The sequence below is a fragment of the Lepidochelys kempii genome, chromosome 27, assembly GCF_965140265.1.
Source record: "Lepidochelys kempii isolate rLepKem1 chromosome 27, rLepKem1.hap2, whole genome shotgun sequence".
Lineage (NCBI taxonomy): Eukaryota > Metazoa > Chordata > Testudines > Cheloniidae > Lepidochelys > Lepidochelys kempii.
Window position 1 is genome coordinate 17,160,999 of NC_133282.1, and position 15,843 is coordinate 17,176,841.

Sequence of the window (15,843 nt, forward strand, 5' to 3'; positions counted from 1 at the left end):
TTACATCTGCTCCGAACTCCCCTGATGGGGATACCCCAATCTTACATCATCTTCCCCAAAGTTCCTGCAGGGGATATATTCAGATTGGAGAAGGACAGTCGCCTTACTGCCTAGCACACTGGCTCTGCACAGCTGGTTGACAGTACATTAGGACCAGCTTTTCGAAGGTATTTAGGTGCCCAAAGATGCAGCTAGATGCCTGGTGAGATTTGTCAAAAGGACCTAAGGAGGTTAAGCACCTATGGGACATTGAAATCAATAGAATTAGGTACCTAACCTGAGTAGGTGCTTTTGAAAAATCTCACTGGGCACCAAAATATATTTGAAAATCTGGCCGTTACAGACTGTTGCCAGGGAGGTGCAAGTTGGAGCAGTTCCCAGTGGAAAATCAACTTAGCAGAAAATCTGGACTGATATCTCTGACTTCTTGGTCAATGTGTTCCTAAATACAGAGAAATGTTTTTAAAAAGACCAGTGTTTATTTCTGAGTTTGAGACTGTGATGGGTTTGGTCACAGAGACCCCCTTGGAACTGTTACCTGATGTGCTAGAATTACCTCTGAGCCCATTTTCCCTGCCAGCTTGGGACTCCAGAACCCTGCCTTGTTGAGCCAGACACACTAGCCTTCTGCAACACAGACCCAGGTCTGGTCCATGCCCCCAAAGCTGCAGACTTTAACCAAAAACTTCTCAGCAGGTTTCCTATCACCCAGCTCCCAATGGGATCCAAACCCCAAATAAATCCGTTTTACTCTGTATAAATCTTATACAGGGTAAACTTATAAATTGTCCGCCCTCTCTAACACTGATAGAGAGATATGCACAGCTGTTTGCTCCCCAGGTATTAATCACTTACTCTGGGTTTAATAATAAACAAAAGTGATTTTATTAAGAATAAAAAGTAGGATTTAAGTGGTTTCAAGTAATAGACACAACAAAGTAAGTTACCAAGCAAAATAAGACAAAACACGCAAGTCTAAGCCTAATACATTAAGAAACTGTTTACAGGTAAATCTCACCCTCAGAGATGTTCCAATAAGCTTCTTTCACAGACTAGACTTCTTCCTAGTCTAGGCCCAATCCTTTCCCTAGGAGGGCCAATCCCTAGGAGGGCCAAATCGCACCTGGAGCTGCAGCTAGCAAGAGATGTCAAGAGTAACAAGAAGGGTTTCTTCAGGTATGTTGGCAACAAGAAGAAAGCCAAGGAAAGTGTGGGCCCCTTAATGAATGAGGGAGGCACCTAGTGACAGAGGATGTGGAAAAAGCTAATGTACTCAATGCTTTTTTTGCCTCTGTCTTCACTAACAAGGTCAGCTCCCAGACTGCTGCGCTGGGCATCACAAAATGGGGAAGAGATGGCCAGCCCTCTGTGGAGATAGAGGTGGTTAGGGACTATTTAGAAAAGCTGGACGTGCACAAGTCCATGGGGCCGGACGAGTTGCATCCGAGAGTGCTGAAGGAATTGGCGGCTGTGATTGCAGAGCCATTGGCCATTATCTTTGAAAACTCGTGGCGAACCGGGGAAGTCCCGGATGACTGGAAAAAGGCTAATGTAGTGCCAATCTTTAAAAAAGGGAAGAAGGAGGATCCTGGGAACTACAGGCCAGTCAGCCTCACCTCAGTCCCTGGAAAAATCATGGAGCAGGTCCTCAAAGAATCAATCCTGATGCACTTGCATGAGAGGAAAGTGATCAGGAACAGCCAGCATGGATTCACCAAGGGAAGGTCATGCCTGACTAATCTAATCGCCTTTTATGATGAGATTACTGGTTCTGTGGATGAAGGGAAAGCAGTGGATGTATTGTTTCTTGACTTTAGCAAAGCTTTTGACACAGTCTCCCACAGTATTCTTGTCAGCAAGTTAAGGAAGTATGGGCTGGATGAATGCACTATAAGGTGGGTAGAAAGCTGGCTAGATTGTCGGGCTCAACGGGTAGTGATCAATGGCTCCATGTCTAGTTGGCAGCCGGTATCAAGTGGAGTGCCCCAGGGGTCGGTCCTGGGGCCGGTTTTGTTCAATATCTTCATAAATGATCTGGAGGATGGTGTGGATTGCACTCTCAGCAAATTTGCGGATGATACTAAACTGGGAGGAGTGGTAGATACGCTGGAGGGGAGGGATAGGATACAGAAGGACCTAGACAAATTGGAGGATTGGGCCAAAAGAAATCTGATGAGGTTCAATAAGGATAAGTGCAGGGTCCTGCACTTAGGATGGAAGAATCCAATGCACTGCTACAGACTAGGGACCGAATGGCTAGGCAGCAGTTCTGCGGAAAAGGACCTAGGGTGACAGTGGACGAGAAGCTGGATATGAGTCAGCAGTGTGTCCTTGTTGCCAAGAAGGCCAATGACATTTTGGGATGTATAAGTAGGGGCATAGCGAGCAGATCGAGGGACGTGATCGTTCCCCTCTATTCGACATTGGTGCGGCCTCATCTGGAGTACTGTGTTCAGTTTTGGGCCCCACACTACAAGAAGGATGTGGATAAATTGGAGAGAGTCCAGCGAAGGGCAACAAAAATGATTAGGGGTCTGGAACACATGACTTATGAGGAGAGGCTGAGGGAGCTGGGATTGTTTAGCCTGCAGAAGAGAAGAATGAGGGGGGATTTGATAGCTGCTTTCAACTACCTGAAAGGGGGTTCCAAAGAGGATGGCTCTAGACTGTTCTCAATGGTAGCAGATGACAGAACGAGGAGTAATGGTCTCAAGTTGCAGTGGGGGAGGTTTAGATTGGATATTAGGAAAAACTTTTTCACTAAGAGGGTGGTGAAACACTGGAATGAGTTACCTAGGGAGGTGGTAGAATCTCCTTCCTTAGAGGTTTTTAAGGTCAGGCTTGACAAAGCCCTGGCTGGGATGATTTAACTGGGCATTGGTCCTGCTTCGAGCAGGGGGTTGGACTAGATGACCTTCAGGGGTCCCTTCCAACCCTGATATTCTATGATTCTATGATTCTTTCCCCTGCTACAGTCCTTGTTACTTCCAGCCGGCATCTTAGGTGAAAAGCAGGGGCTTTCTCATGACTGGGACGCCTTTTGTTCTGTTCCACCGCCTTTATATCTTTGGCACAAGGCGGGACTCTTTTGTCTCTCTGGGTTCCCACCCCTCCTTCTAAAGGGAAAAGCACCAGGTTTAAGATGGATTCCAGTTCAGGTGACATGATCACACATCACTGTAAGACTTCATTCTTCATTACCCAGGAGCTGGCCGACATGTACATAGGCAGGCTTGCAGGTGAACAAACCCATTCACAGGTCATTGATTCCGAAGCACCCTTCATGGCTTCCACTTAGCATGTTTATATCAGTAAGACAAGTTTATATCTTATTCTCCTAACTCTAGACAGAAATTATACATGAAAACAAATGGGATGAACACATTCCGTAGATCATAAACTTTTTAATGATATCTTACAAGAGAGCTTTTGCATAAAGCATATTCCAATTACGTCATATTTACACTCAAAGCATATTTAAAAAAAAACATTTTGGAATGCAATGTCACAGACATATCTTAAGAAATGCTCTTTTCCTTGCAACATTGCATAGCCTAGTACTGCAATTTGTACAAGACTTCATCTGCCATCAGTGCAAGTTTTCTCAGATGCCTCGCAGCACATTTGTGAAATACATCATAAACTTAATATAAAAAACCTACCCATTTTTAATTAAATAAATAAAATTAGTACTGAATGTATTTTAAGCTGAATGCTAAGTTATGTTGTTCTAGTAAAAAAGGCTTAAGGGTGAAATTCACCCCTGTGCAGAGTGCCAGCACAAGGCATATTAAACACTGAAATCTCACTTGAGCTGTTTTGAAGGCTTATAGTACCTTGTGATGACCTTGTGCACAGGGTTGAATTTCACAATAAATTAACATCAGCTCTGTTATATACTAAGAATCATGAAAAAACATTTCCCTGCAGTTGTCATTAAATATCTGTCAGCTCACTGAGAAGTCAGACACCAAGAAGTATATTCTAGTAAATGAACACTGTCAGTTTTAATTGCTTTATCAAGAAGAAAGGTAGCAAGGATAATAGTTCTGTGAAGGTACCCAATAGAACACATGTAAAATCATTGAAGTCATGGCCGATTCCTCTCCCCTTGCATGCAAGTTTAAGATTTTTGTTCATTTTAAGACCAGATTGTGAACCCTTATCTGGATAGACTTATGCTTTTCAGATAGCCTCATTGAAATCAATGGGACTATTTGAGAAGTAAGTTTCTGTTCCCTGGCTCACAATCTGTCTCATACCTTTGTTTCAGGTTAGATACTTTCTAATAGGTTTCAGAGTAGCAGCCGTGTTAGTCTATTCGCAGAAAGAAAAGCAGAACTAGTGGCACCTTAGAGACTAACCAATTTATTTGAGCATAAGCTTTCGTGAGCTACAGCTCACTTCATCGGATGTATTCAGTGGAAAATACGAGGAGATTTATATACACACAGAACATGAAAAAATGAGTGTTATCATACACACTGTAAGGAGAGTGATCACTTAGGATGAGCTATTACTAGCAGGAGAGCTGGGGGGAGAAAACCTTTTGTAGTGATAATCAAGGTGGGCCATTTCCAGCAGTTAACAGGAACGTCCGAGGAGCAGTGGGGGGTGGGGGAAATAAACATGGGGAAATAGTTTTACTTTGTGTAATGACACATCCACTCCCAGTCTTTATTCAAGCCTAAGTTAATTGTATCCAGTTTGCAAATTAATTCCAATTCAGCAGTCTCTCGTTGGAGTCTGTTTTTGAAGTCTTTTTGTTCTAATATTGCAACCTTTAGGTCTGAAATCGAGTGATCAGAGAGATTGAAGTGTTCTCCAACTGGTTTATGAATAATTCTTGACGTCTGATTTGTGTCCATTTATTCTTTTACATAGAGACTGTCCAGTTTGACCAATGTACATGGCAGAGGGGCATTGCTGGCACATGATCCATATATCACATTGGTAAATGTGCAGGTGAACGAGCCTCTGATAGTGACAGAGCCAGAAGAGTACCCAGAAGTCACCTACTACAGGACAGGCCCAACAAAGATAATAACAGAACGCCACTAGCCATCACCTTCAGCCCCCAACTAAAACCTCTCCAACGCATCATCAAGGATCTACAACTATCCTGAAGGACGACCCATCACTCTCACAAATCTTGGGAGACAGGCCAGTCCTTGCCTACAGACAGCCCCCCAACCTGAAGCAAATACTCACCAGCAACCACACACCACACAACAGAACCACTAACCCAGGAACTTATCCTTGCAACAAAGCCCATTGCCAACTGTGTCCACATATCTATTCAGGGGACACCATCATAGGGCCTAATCATATCAGCCACACTATCAGAGGCTCGTTCACCTGCACATCTACCAATGTGATATATGCCATCATGTGCCAGCAATGCCATGTACATTGGTCAAACTGGACAGTCTCTATGTAAAAGAATAAATGGACACAAATCAGACGTCCAGAATTATAACATTCATAAACCAGTTGGAGAACACTTCAATCTCTCTGATCACTCGATTTCAGACCTAAAGGTTGCAATATTAGAACAAAAAGACTTCAAAAACAGGCTCCAACCAGAGACTGCTGAATTGAAATTAATTTGGAAACTGGATACAATTAACTTGGGCTTGAATAGAGACTGGGAGTGGATGTGTCATTACACAAAGTAAAACTATTTCCCCGTGTTTATTTCCCCCACTCCCCCACTGCTCCTCGGACGTTCCTGTTAACTGCTGGAAATGGCCCACCTTGATTATCACTACAAAAGGTTTTCTCTCTCCCTGCTCTCCTGTTGGTAATAGCTCATCTTAAGTGATCACTCTCCTTACAGTGTGTATGGTAACACCCATTTTTTCATGTTCTGTGTGTATATAAATCTCCTCACTGTATTTTCCACTGAATGCATCCGATGAAGTGAGCTGTAGCTCACGAAAGCTTATGCTCAAATAAATTGGTTAGTCTCTAAGGTGCCACTAGTACTCCTTTTCTTCATACTTTCTAATAGTTACTTAAGTGTTGTGGTTAAAAAGTCAAAGATATTTGAAAAGTTTGTTTTGTGAGCCCCCAATAGATGGCACCCCAGGATAAAATCTGGCTGATAATTGGTTATGATATTATACTTTGAAACACTGATAGAAAGACTGTCTGTCTAGCTACTCTCAAACACTCTTCATTTTCAGTAAGTGTACAAGCTTGGGCATTCTTGATTCTGCAGAAAGCATATTTATTTTAAATGTCTTTCTACATTGTGGCAATAACAGTTTGGCTAATTTTGCTCTTCATGAGTCATTCATTTTCTGATTTCAGGGAGGGAGTGGGTTCTACCAACATGAAACTCCATTGCTGGCAAATGAGGAATGCCATGTCATATACGCTGGCTGTCCCCATCTCACGCCCCAGCGCTGGGGCAAGCTATTTATATCATGCTCAGCCTCCTTTAACACACCACACCATGACAAGTCACTGCTTTTAGAGAATGTTCCCTGTGATAGTATCTCGGTCATTATCATTTCATTCATTTCTAACTCGGGATCATACTTTTAGGCTGACACTATATGTAAATGCTCTATTATAGTTGCTTGTGTATTCATTAATGAAGGCACTTTTGCCACTGCTTCTTAGTTTTCTGTTGTGCTATGCAGGCTATTCAGTAAAGTTTACAGTTGTTCATGAAGTCTGACTGCTGTTATGGAGTCCCCTAGTGTAATGTGCTCTGTATTCTGGGGTATTGGAGCAGCTGAGTGATATTAATAATAATTATAAAATAATTATTATTACTCATATCACCACAATAAATGTTCACGATGCTTTACAAAATACAGAATAAAACAGTTCCACTCCAGCAAACTTATAGTCTAAGTCATATGTGTTCTTCGTTTGGAAGCATTATGTTGAAATAATTGTGACTGATTAATGGAATTTATTTTCCTAAATGTCCCTAGTGCCCCAGTAGTAAAATCATTAGTATGAGGCTTCCTTTATTACATTTAGGTTAAGGTTTTAAAATAAAGTCTCATCTACAACATTTGTGCTCTAGAGTATGTTGGGTGGTTCCAATTGGAAAAAAATTAGGCAACAAGAGAATGTACGTACATTTCATAACAAATCATTTTGATACTCTGATTTGTTACAGGTTTCAGAGTAACAGCCGTGTTAGTCTGTATTCGCAAAAAGAAAAGGAGTACTTGTGGCACCTTAGAGACTAACCAATTTATTTGAGCATGAGCTTTTGTGAGCTACAGCTCACTTCATCGGATGCATACCGTGGAAACTGCAGAAGACATCATATACACACAGAGACCATGAAACAATACCTTCTCCCACCCCACTGTCCTGCTGGTAATAGCTTATCTAAAGTGATCATCTAGTTGGGCCATTTCCAGCACAAATCCAGGTTTTCTCACCCTCCGCCCCCCCCCCCCCCCCCCAACTCACTCTCCTGCTGGTAATAGCCCATCCAAAGTGACCACTCTCTTCACAATGTGTATGATAATCAAGGTGGACCATTTCCTGCACAAATCAAGGTTCTCTCACTCCCTCACCCCCCTCCAAAAACCACACACACAAACTCACTCTCCTGCTGGTAATAGCTTATCCAAAGTGACCACTCTCCCTACATTGTGCATGATAATTGAGGTGGGCCATTTCCAGCACAAATCCAGGTTTTCTCATCCCCCCAACCCCATACACACACAAACTCACTCTCCTGCTGGTAATAGCTCATCCAAAGTGACAACTCTCCCTACAATGTGCATGGTAATCAAGGTGGGCCATTTCCAGCACAAATCCAGGCTTTCTCACCCCCCCCGCCCCCGGAAACACACACACACACACACACTCACTCTCCTGCTGGCAATAGCTCATCCAAACTGACCACTCTCTAAGTTTAAATCCAAGTTTAACCAGAACGTCTGGGGGAGGGGAGGGTGTTAGGAAAAAACAAGGGGAAATAGGCTACCTTGCATAATGACTTAGCCACTGCCAGTCTCTATTTAAGCCTAAATTAATAGTATCCAATTTGCAAATGAATTCCAATTCAGCAGTTTCTCGCTAGAGTCTGGATTTGAAGTTTTTTGTTGTAAGATAGCGACCTTCATGTCTGTGATTGCGTGACCAGAGAGATTGAAGTGTTCTCCGACTGGTTTATGAATGTTATGATTTGTTACAGAGTATGGGATTTAAATTGTGCACCATCAAATACTGCTTTGATCACAAACTTAAACGGTGCTTGAATGTAATGTTCTTGTTACAAACACTCTTTCTTAAATGAGGATTAAAATTACAAATATACACACACAAATTGTATGCTAAAGCAAGGCATATGTACAAAAAAAGTATATGTTCAGTAACTACAGTTCTAAAGTTATGATTACACCTCTCAAAGAGCACTCATTTTAAAAGCTTGCTTATTCCCTTTTTATTGGTCAAAAACTGTGTATGGGGTTTAGAATAGCAGAGTAATTATATTTATTATTCACTTATCAAAATTACAGATAAGCCTACTGTATAATAATAAACTGAAAATTTAACATGTACACTAGAAATCTGTTTTGTTTTGTTTTTTCAGATATTTACTAATGACATAACAGTAGCTGGTTTTGAATGGTGAATACATTTTGAAAGTAATAAAGACAAGTATAATTTGAAACAGAATGTTTATTGCATTACCAAACTTCAGAGATTCAGAAATGTATTTTAATTTTGTATAAAAGAATCCTGGTAAAATCAAAAGAAAAAGAAGGCAACATGGACTCATCACTTCAGACAAAAGAACAGAGATCCAAAGTTGTCTCTTCATTGAGATGCTTGTCAAAGAAACAATCTAATGACTGGATCCTCTGCAGTTTCATGCTGTTGCTTACATCTTCTCTTCAACTTCCTTTACATGGGATGAGACAACTTTACCATCCACCACCTCCTCAATAATTGTTTTGATCTTTCTGGTTTTGGTTGGATCTAAACATTAATAAAAAAGAGTTTGTTTATGTAGGATTAAGGTTATTAAAAAAACCCTCCAAATGCAGAATGGAATTTGGAATGCTGCCTAAGGAATGACAGGGATGTCAAAATAAGCTAAATGTCTTTTGAGCCGCTGTGCTTACAATGCTTCCATATGCTTGGGAGACATGGACAACATATTGTCGTCACATTAAGAAACTTGATCAGTTACATGTGCTCTATCTTTGGTCTGTTTGCAGGGTCAAATGGTGTGACAGGATTCCCAGTATCAAATTCCTTAATCATTGTTGGATGTCTGTCATTCAAAGCATACACAGTTCAGCTGCTTTGGACTAGGCATTTCATTCATGTGGCCAACTCGAGAAAAACCAAAGCCATATTTTATAGTCCGCTAAAGCAAGGCACCCGTTCTCATGGTGGCCAGTACAAACAATATAAGGACATACTGAAGTCAAACTTGAAATCATGTTGGCTTGACCCTAGCAACTAGGAAGCAACAGCCCATGCCAGAGCAAGATGGAGTCAGATTTATCATGTCGCCATTCACCGCTTTGAAGCATTAACAGCAGATATGAAAAAGGTGGTCATCACAAAGCAAGGATATGACAGCCTGCAATAGTTAAGAACAATCTTTTCTGTCACACATATAACTGTGTTTGTGAATCTCACATTGGTCTGACCTCGTGTGTGTGTGTGTGTGTGTTTGCTGAATCTTCGTACATCAACATTGACATCAGACTTCATCAATTAAAGTTATAAAGCAGAATTATATACACAGATACTAGTTATGTCCTTAATCCTTTTAAAATTAAAGATTAAAGTTTCTTGCCATGATGAACTTTACAGTGTAGAGGAACAGAATGGCATTTACTAATTTAGTACAGCAATTGTTTTATAAAATCATTTTAACTGGGTATTTCCTCCCGCACACAAACATTAACGGCAATTTTACATCTACAGTTCACAGTACTTAGGAGTATATACACACAAATCTAATCATCAGTTGAAGTTCAATGCTCAAGGTCAATGGACACTTGCAAAAATAAATGTTATCCCAGGAGACTCTACTCACCATTAGAAGAATCCAGTGATTGTGTTTGTGATTTAGAACCTGTCAAGGATGAACTTTCAAATGAACCTCCTTGTCCCCCAGCAAATTCACTTCTGCAAAGAAATCACAGATATACAATGCCACACAATAGTTGTCAGGATCAGGAGTATAGAGCAGCAAGTTTCTTGTTGATAATTTTTTAATCCTGGATGAGTCAGAAATAAGTTCTCTCTGATTTCTTCTTCTTTTTTAAAATACTGAAATCATCAGCATCATGGTTGAGAACTTTACTTTAAAAAAAATCATTATATTATCCTGCTTCGATCAGTCAGTATGATTGCAACCCTGCCAGGTCAGTTCTTACCAGGCCACCAAACGTATTCATTGAAAAGGACAATTTATTTACCTCAAAAACATATATGACTACATCTACTTCAACATTTTCTTAAGTCATTGGTCTGGTAAATTTGCGGGAACTCCATGAAAAACAAAATTTCTGGCATGAAATAGCCCAAAATAAAATAACAATTTTTGAATGAAATTTTGTGTAAACAGTCTCATTACTTTTACACAGGTTTAATTCTGTCATATCTTAGTTAAACCCTGAAATTCCATGTATCTCTGGAATCTCCATGGCTAACACACACTAACTCTAGTTCAGACATAAAGAGTCACATTTAAGGAATGACTTAAATATAGGATAGAATTGCTGATTCTCCTTAAGTGGTTTCTATATATAAAAAGAGCTATAACTTTAATCATTACAGGATCTTTTAGAACCAACGAATGTACAGTTGAAATCTGTGTGTGTCATAGGCCTTACTTTCTATTGGTTTGAGGACCACCAGTCTGCACCATTTCTACTTCCTTGGAATTCACGTTGAATTCACCATGGGAATGAGTAAAAAGGGAGTTTTCAATTTCAGTTCTGTACTTACCCAAATTCCCCATCTAGCAGGCGACGGTAGGTCTCGATCTCCATTTCCAGCCGGGTCTTGATGTCCAGGAGTTGTTGATACTCTGCATTCTGGCGCTCCATATCAGCCCTGACCTGGAAAAGCTGGGACTCCAGATTCCCAATCTGAAGCTGCATTTGTGAGAGTTGAGCACAGTAACTTGCTTCTGTTTCTGCCAATGTGTCTTCAAGGGATTTTTTCTGCATAAAAAGATATGTTATTGATTAAATGTAGTCTGTGAATGGGGAGAAGAAAACAATGTAATAATTAGGAAGAAAAGTAGGCTAAAATGATGGAGAGAAGTGGTATTCTTTCTCTTTGTGTATAGTGAAACATTTACAAATTTTCCTCTTAGAATGAAATATTAATTTGTAGAATTCCTACTTTGGCTTCTTATTAAATCTGTAATCCTGTTTTTTGCTGTACCCAGTCATAACAATGTATTTGTTTTATAATGCATTACTTGCAATTCAGGTATTCCAGATATTACTGGAGTTTATGAACTAAAAAGAATACAGAGTTCCCTGGGATAATTAAATGTTAATCTTAAACAGCAGTATATCTGAAATCGGAAAAGCTACTCTGAGTAGCAGCTGTCTCTCAGCATACCATGGCAAGTTGAGACTGTAGTTCAATTTCCAAGCCCTGAAGAATGCGTCTTAGATCTGTGATTTCACTTTTTCCTGATTGAAGCTGTTCAGTGTTGGTGGAGATTTCCCTTTTCAGTTCCAGGCTCTGAAATGTCATGGAAAAATAGAATGTAATTCAGCTACTACAAATGTTTTTCCTATATTTAACTGTGTTTGGCTGAATTTGTTATCTCTAAGATGTTTACTTTTTCATTGAACCATGCTTCAGCCTCTTTACGGTTCTGTTCAGCAATGACTTCATACTGTCCTCTCATATCATTCAGAAGCTTGGTCAGATCAATTCCTGGAGCAGCATCCATTTCAACACTGACTTGGCCAGTGGCATTACCTTGGAAACCTTGAAGTTCCTAGAAGGGTAAAAGGAAGTAAAGGTGTTTCAGTATAATAATGAACAAAATTATCAGCTCTAAATTATGTATAAAGAAAAGTGTATGATTCAAGATCCCTTTAAGTCAATATTAAACCTTCCTAGTCAAATCTAATCTACCAGTACCTGTACTGTAAAATTTACCCCATTTTTAATATGAATTTCTTTTCACTGTATCACAGCAACCTCAGCAATTCATATCTACAATCTTGCCATTTCAATTTTTACACCTTTTTGGACATTTCTAAATTACAGAGAAGTCATCTCTTCCCCACACAGTTCCCTAGGCTATTAGTAAAAAAATCACTGAAGGGAAAGATAGGGTACTAGTTTAATTGACTTCACAGATTCCTCTGGTTCATTTCGGTATTCATTTCGGTATTACTTGAGAGAAAACTTATCCTTGGTGGGAAAAATATTTTTTCATACATTATTTTATATTTGATACAGTTTTGCCATGTCTGTTGAAAACATATGTAACCATCCATTGTATCAAAATAATACATCTGACTGATTTTCATGATACTTCGAAAAAGAATATGAAAAGATCTTGCAAACCACTTTCATTTCATTCATCGCTGAATCGACTTACAAAAAACTGAGAAGAGTTGTTAGGATGAAGTGATAGCAAGAGTTAAAAATGTGTTGCATACTAGTGGAAGCAAATATGCCTACAGTTCAGTGTCCTGTACATTTCCAGAATGAACCCAGAAACTCAGGAGCAGCTGAAAAGAAAACATGTTGCTGCCTACCCAAAGGCTAAAGGTAAATAACTGAACTTTGCAAAACCAAAATAAAGAGAATGTAACATGCTGGTGCATTTTAAAGGGCTTTTGTACCTGATGTTTTTTAAAGCCCAGAAAAGTAATCAAAAGGTGCAATCTGAAGCTTTTTCTATTCTTACATGGCAGATCTAAGCCTATTTAATCCTTTTTCAATAAAGTAGTTAGCTGGATCTTTGCCACACCCATCTTGGCCTATCCGTTGTATTTACATAGAGAGGCCTTACACAAAGCATATATTCTTGGCAAAATTGCTTATTATATTACGTAAAGTGAATCTGAGAAAACCAGTAATACTAGAACCATTAGCGCTCACAGTTTGCCTCTTGGTCTGCCTCTTTCTGTGTCTCTCTCCCCCAATTCCTTGATTGAACTGAAGACAAAAAAACAAAAACAAAAAACCCAACAACAGAAAGAGCTCTTTCTCAGGATAAAAAAATCAGAGAAAAGACTGACATTGCACATCTCATCTCCTTTTTTCTAGTACGTTTTGAGTTTTACTATTAATCAATTTATGAGAAAACTGCAATACTGAAGCAAAAAATCTGTTTACCTCCTCATGGTTCTTCTTGAGGTAAGCCAGCTCCTCATTCAGGCTTTCTATCTGCATCTCTAGATCAGCTCTGGTCAAAGTCAGCTCATCCAGAACTCTACGCAGACCATTGATATCAGCCTCCACACTCTGGTGAAGAGCTGCTTCATTCTCATATCTTTAAAAAAATCATAAACCAGGTTTTTGTACCATAAATGGGATCAGTGTAACCCATACAAATAAAAATACCATAACTGTTTTTTACTAAATGGTTACATCTTTTACTACCACTTCAAAACCAATGTATTATGATTATGATTGTTATTAAATTATACAATAATGTTTCATTTAAATTTTCTAAGAGAAATATCTGAAAATTGCTGAATCGATTTGGAATTTTTAAATAAAATATTTATAATGGGTTTCAAAACACATTTCATGATACTACTCCCTGCTTACTTCAGTCTGAAGTCATCAGCAGCCAGTCTGGCATTATCAATCTGCAAAACGATCCTGGCATTATCAATAGTGGCATTAATTATCTGGAAAGACAAGCAGGATGCCCAGAGAGTGATTCTATAACCTGATAGACTTACTGTTCAGTGTATTTAGTAATATAATAATGCAAGGGACATTCATTAGGCTGTTGTACAAGTATATCTAAAATATTTAGGACCACATTCTCGGCTAATGTAAATAAGCAACACCAATTTATGCCAGTGACTATCTGGCACATGGGCTCTAAAGTAGCTTTTCAGATAGTCTCTTTATTGCAGAAATTGAATTTGGGGTGCAAAAAGTAGGAAGGGTATTAACATGAAAACTTTTTTTCAACTATCAAGAAGAAAAGTAATAATCTGAGTTAGTATTAGTTAATTTTATCTCTGCCTTCTCTTTAATTCAAATGAGGCCAGGTTAGTTCACATCATCAAAAGGGATTTAGCCACACAATTTCAATAAATTTGCTTTATCTGTACTACAACTAAAATGTTCTTAGTATCAGCATAATATGATAGATGATCATTACAAATAATAGTATGATAGAGAAAATTTGCTGTTAGTTTCTCAAAAGAATTATTATAATTTTCACCTTGGAAAATATTAAGTGAATTTAGATTGTAAAAAGATGTAACAGGTGATTTTTTTTACCTTATTCCTAAGGTCTTCAATTACTGGGTAATATTTACTATAATCATGGCCAGCTCCAGGGCCACCAGCACCAGGACCATTTTTCTCATACCACTCACGGATTTTATGCTCCAGGTCAGTATTACTCTCCTCCAGAGAATGTACTTTGTTTAAGTAGGCAGCCAGACGGTCATTCAGGTTCTGCATAGTTTCCTTTTCCGTGCCAGAGAGAAGGCCACCATCACCACCACTGCCAGCACCAAAGCCACCTCCAAGACCAGCGCCTGAGCCACTACCAAAGCCACCTCCTAAACCTCCACCAAAGCTACCTCCAAAGCCACCACCCAAGCCTCCCCCAAAGCTACTACCAAAACCTCCACCAAAGCCAGAACTAGAGCTAAGCAGAGAAGCAACACCAAAGCCTCCTCCACCACTGGAACTAGATATTCTTACAGATCCCCCACTAAGAGCACTCCGGGACGAAAATTGCCGAGATCCTCCCCCTGTACGCACAGAAAGAGCCATGGTGTTCAAGGTGCCCTGATGTAGTGTAACAAGTAGATGAAACAGAGCAGGGTAGCTCAGAGAGCACTTTTAGCCTTTATATACAGAAAGGAATGGGTGTTTCAGTTGTACAGTCCACACCTCCTCAAGCAAAGCACTTCAATGCTTTTCTTTTTTTCCCAGCTTAACATCTCCTGACCAGACTAAATGATATGTGGAAATCCATATTGTCCATTCATGTGAAAATATATCACCCTCCAGATATTTGTTCTACTAATAGGAGATATGGGTGGAGTAGAGCTAAGCTTTCATTATAATGTTTCCTCATGTGCAACTGAGCACAGAAAAGTCATCTTTCCTTTTAATCACTCATACATAATTTTTTTCTCATTCTAATATTAATCTCCTTTATTATTTGTGGCTGTTCTTGTAGGAATACACCTGAGAGAACCAGTAGAAAAATTCCGTTAATCTCATTATATTTCTCTTTCTGTCACTTGTCATGAAAGAGAAAGAAAGAAAAGAACATTATTTTCTATAGATCAGTAAAGATTGAGCAGAAAGCAATACCAGCACTTAGACACCAATAATAAATATGGATGGGGAAGAGAAATATTTGTGACGTATCATACCATAATTTTATATTGGACTCTTTAAAGGTTTTTCCTTGTTTCTCTAAGTTGTCTGAAAATTATTCAAGACTGTACTGTGTTTGTACTTTGTCCCAATGAGAAGGGGATCTACAGCATACATGTTTTCTTGGGTATCTAACAGGATTTGTATTTGAGTCTCCCTTGTACTACCATTCCAAAGTTATGTATTTATGAATAAAGAAATAAATATTTTGTTAGGTCCAAGAGTCACTTTTTAGGAGCACTAATTGTATTATTCACCTACATTAGTACT

The 15,843-nt window shown here is 39.3% G+C and overlaps 1 protein-coding gene and 1 long non-coding RNA gene across 4 annotated transcripts in view; one reads left to right on the top strand and one right to left on the bottom strand.

Moving 5' to 3' along the window:
• LOC140903888 (uncharacterized) overlaps window positions 1-15,843 on the top strand; it is a 342,875-nt gene that overhangs the window by 72,796 nt on the left and 254,236 nt on the right. The window lies entirely within an intron of this gene.
• Window positions 8,733-14,958, bottom strand: LOC140903880 (keratin, type I cytoskeletal 12-like). 2 transcript variants are annotated; one of them, XM_073325799.1, is made up of 8 exons: window positions 14,455-14,958; window positions 13,765-13,847; window positions 13,327-13,483; window positions 11,810-11,971; window positions 11,584-11,709; window positions 10,957-11,174; window positions 10,040-10,128; window positions 8,733-8,964 (listed from the first exon to the last, which is right to left on the bottom strand). In XM_073325799.1, exons 1-8 carry the CDS (start codon window positions 14,956-14,958, stop codon window positions 8,867-8,869), a joined length of 1,437 nt encoding a protein of 478 aa, XP_073181900.1. In that variant the 3' UTR covers window positions 8,733-8,866. The 2 variants fall into 2 exon arrangements, with proteins under 2 accessions (XP_073181900.1, XP_073181899.1); XM_073325798.1 differs by having other exon boundaries at window positions 10,040-10,131.

Coding starts and splice junctions, on each gene's coding strand:
- LOC140903880 (XM_073325798.1), bottom strand. CDS start 14,958: ATGGCTCTTTCTGTGCGTACAGGGGGAGGATCTCGGCAATTTTCGTCC. Junction 13,848..14,454: donor TTGAAGACCTTAGGAATAAG/GTAAAAAAAATC, acceptor TTGTCTTTCCAG/ATAATTAATGCCACTATTGA. Junction 11,710..11,809: donor AAGCATGGTTCAATGAAAAA/GTAAACATCTTA, acceptor ATGACATTTCAG/AGCCTGGAACTGAAAAGGGA.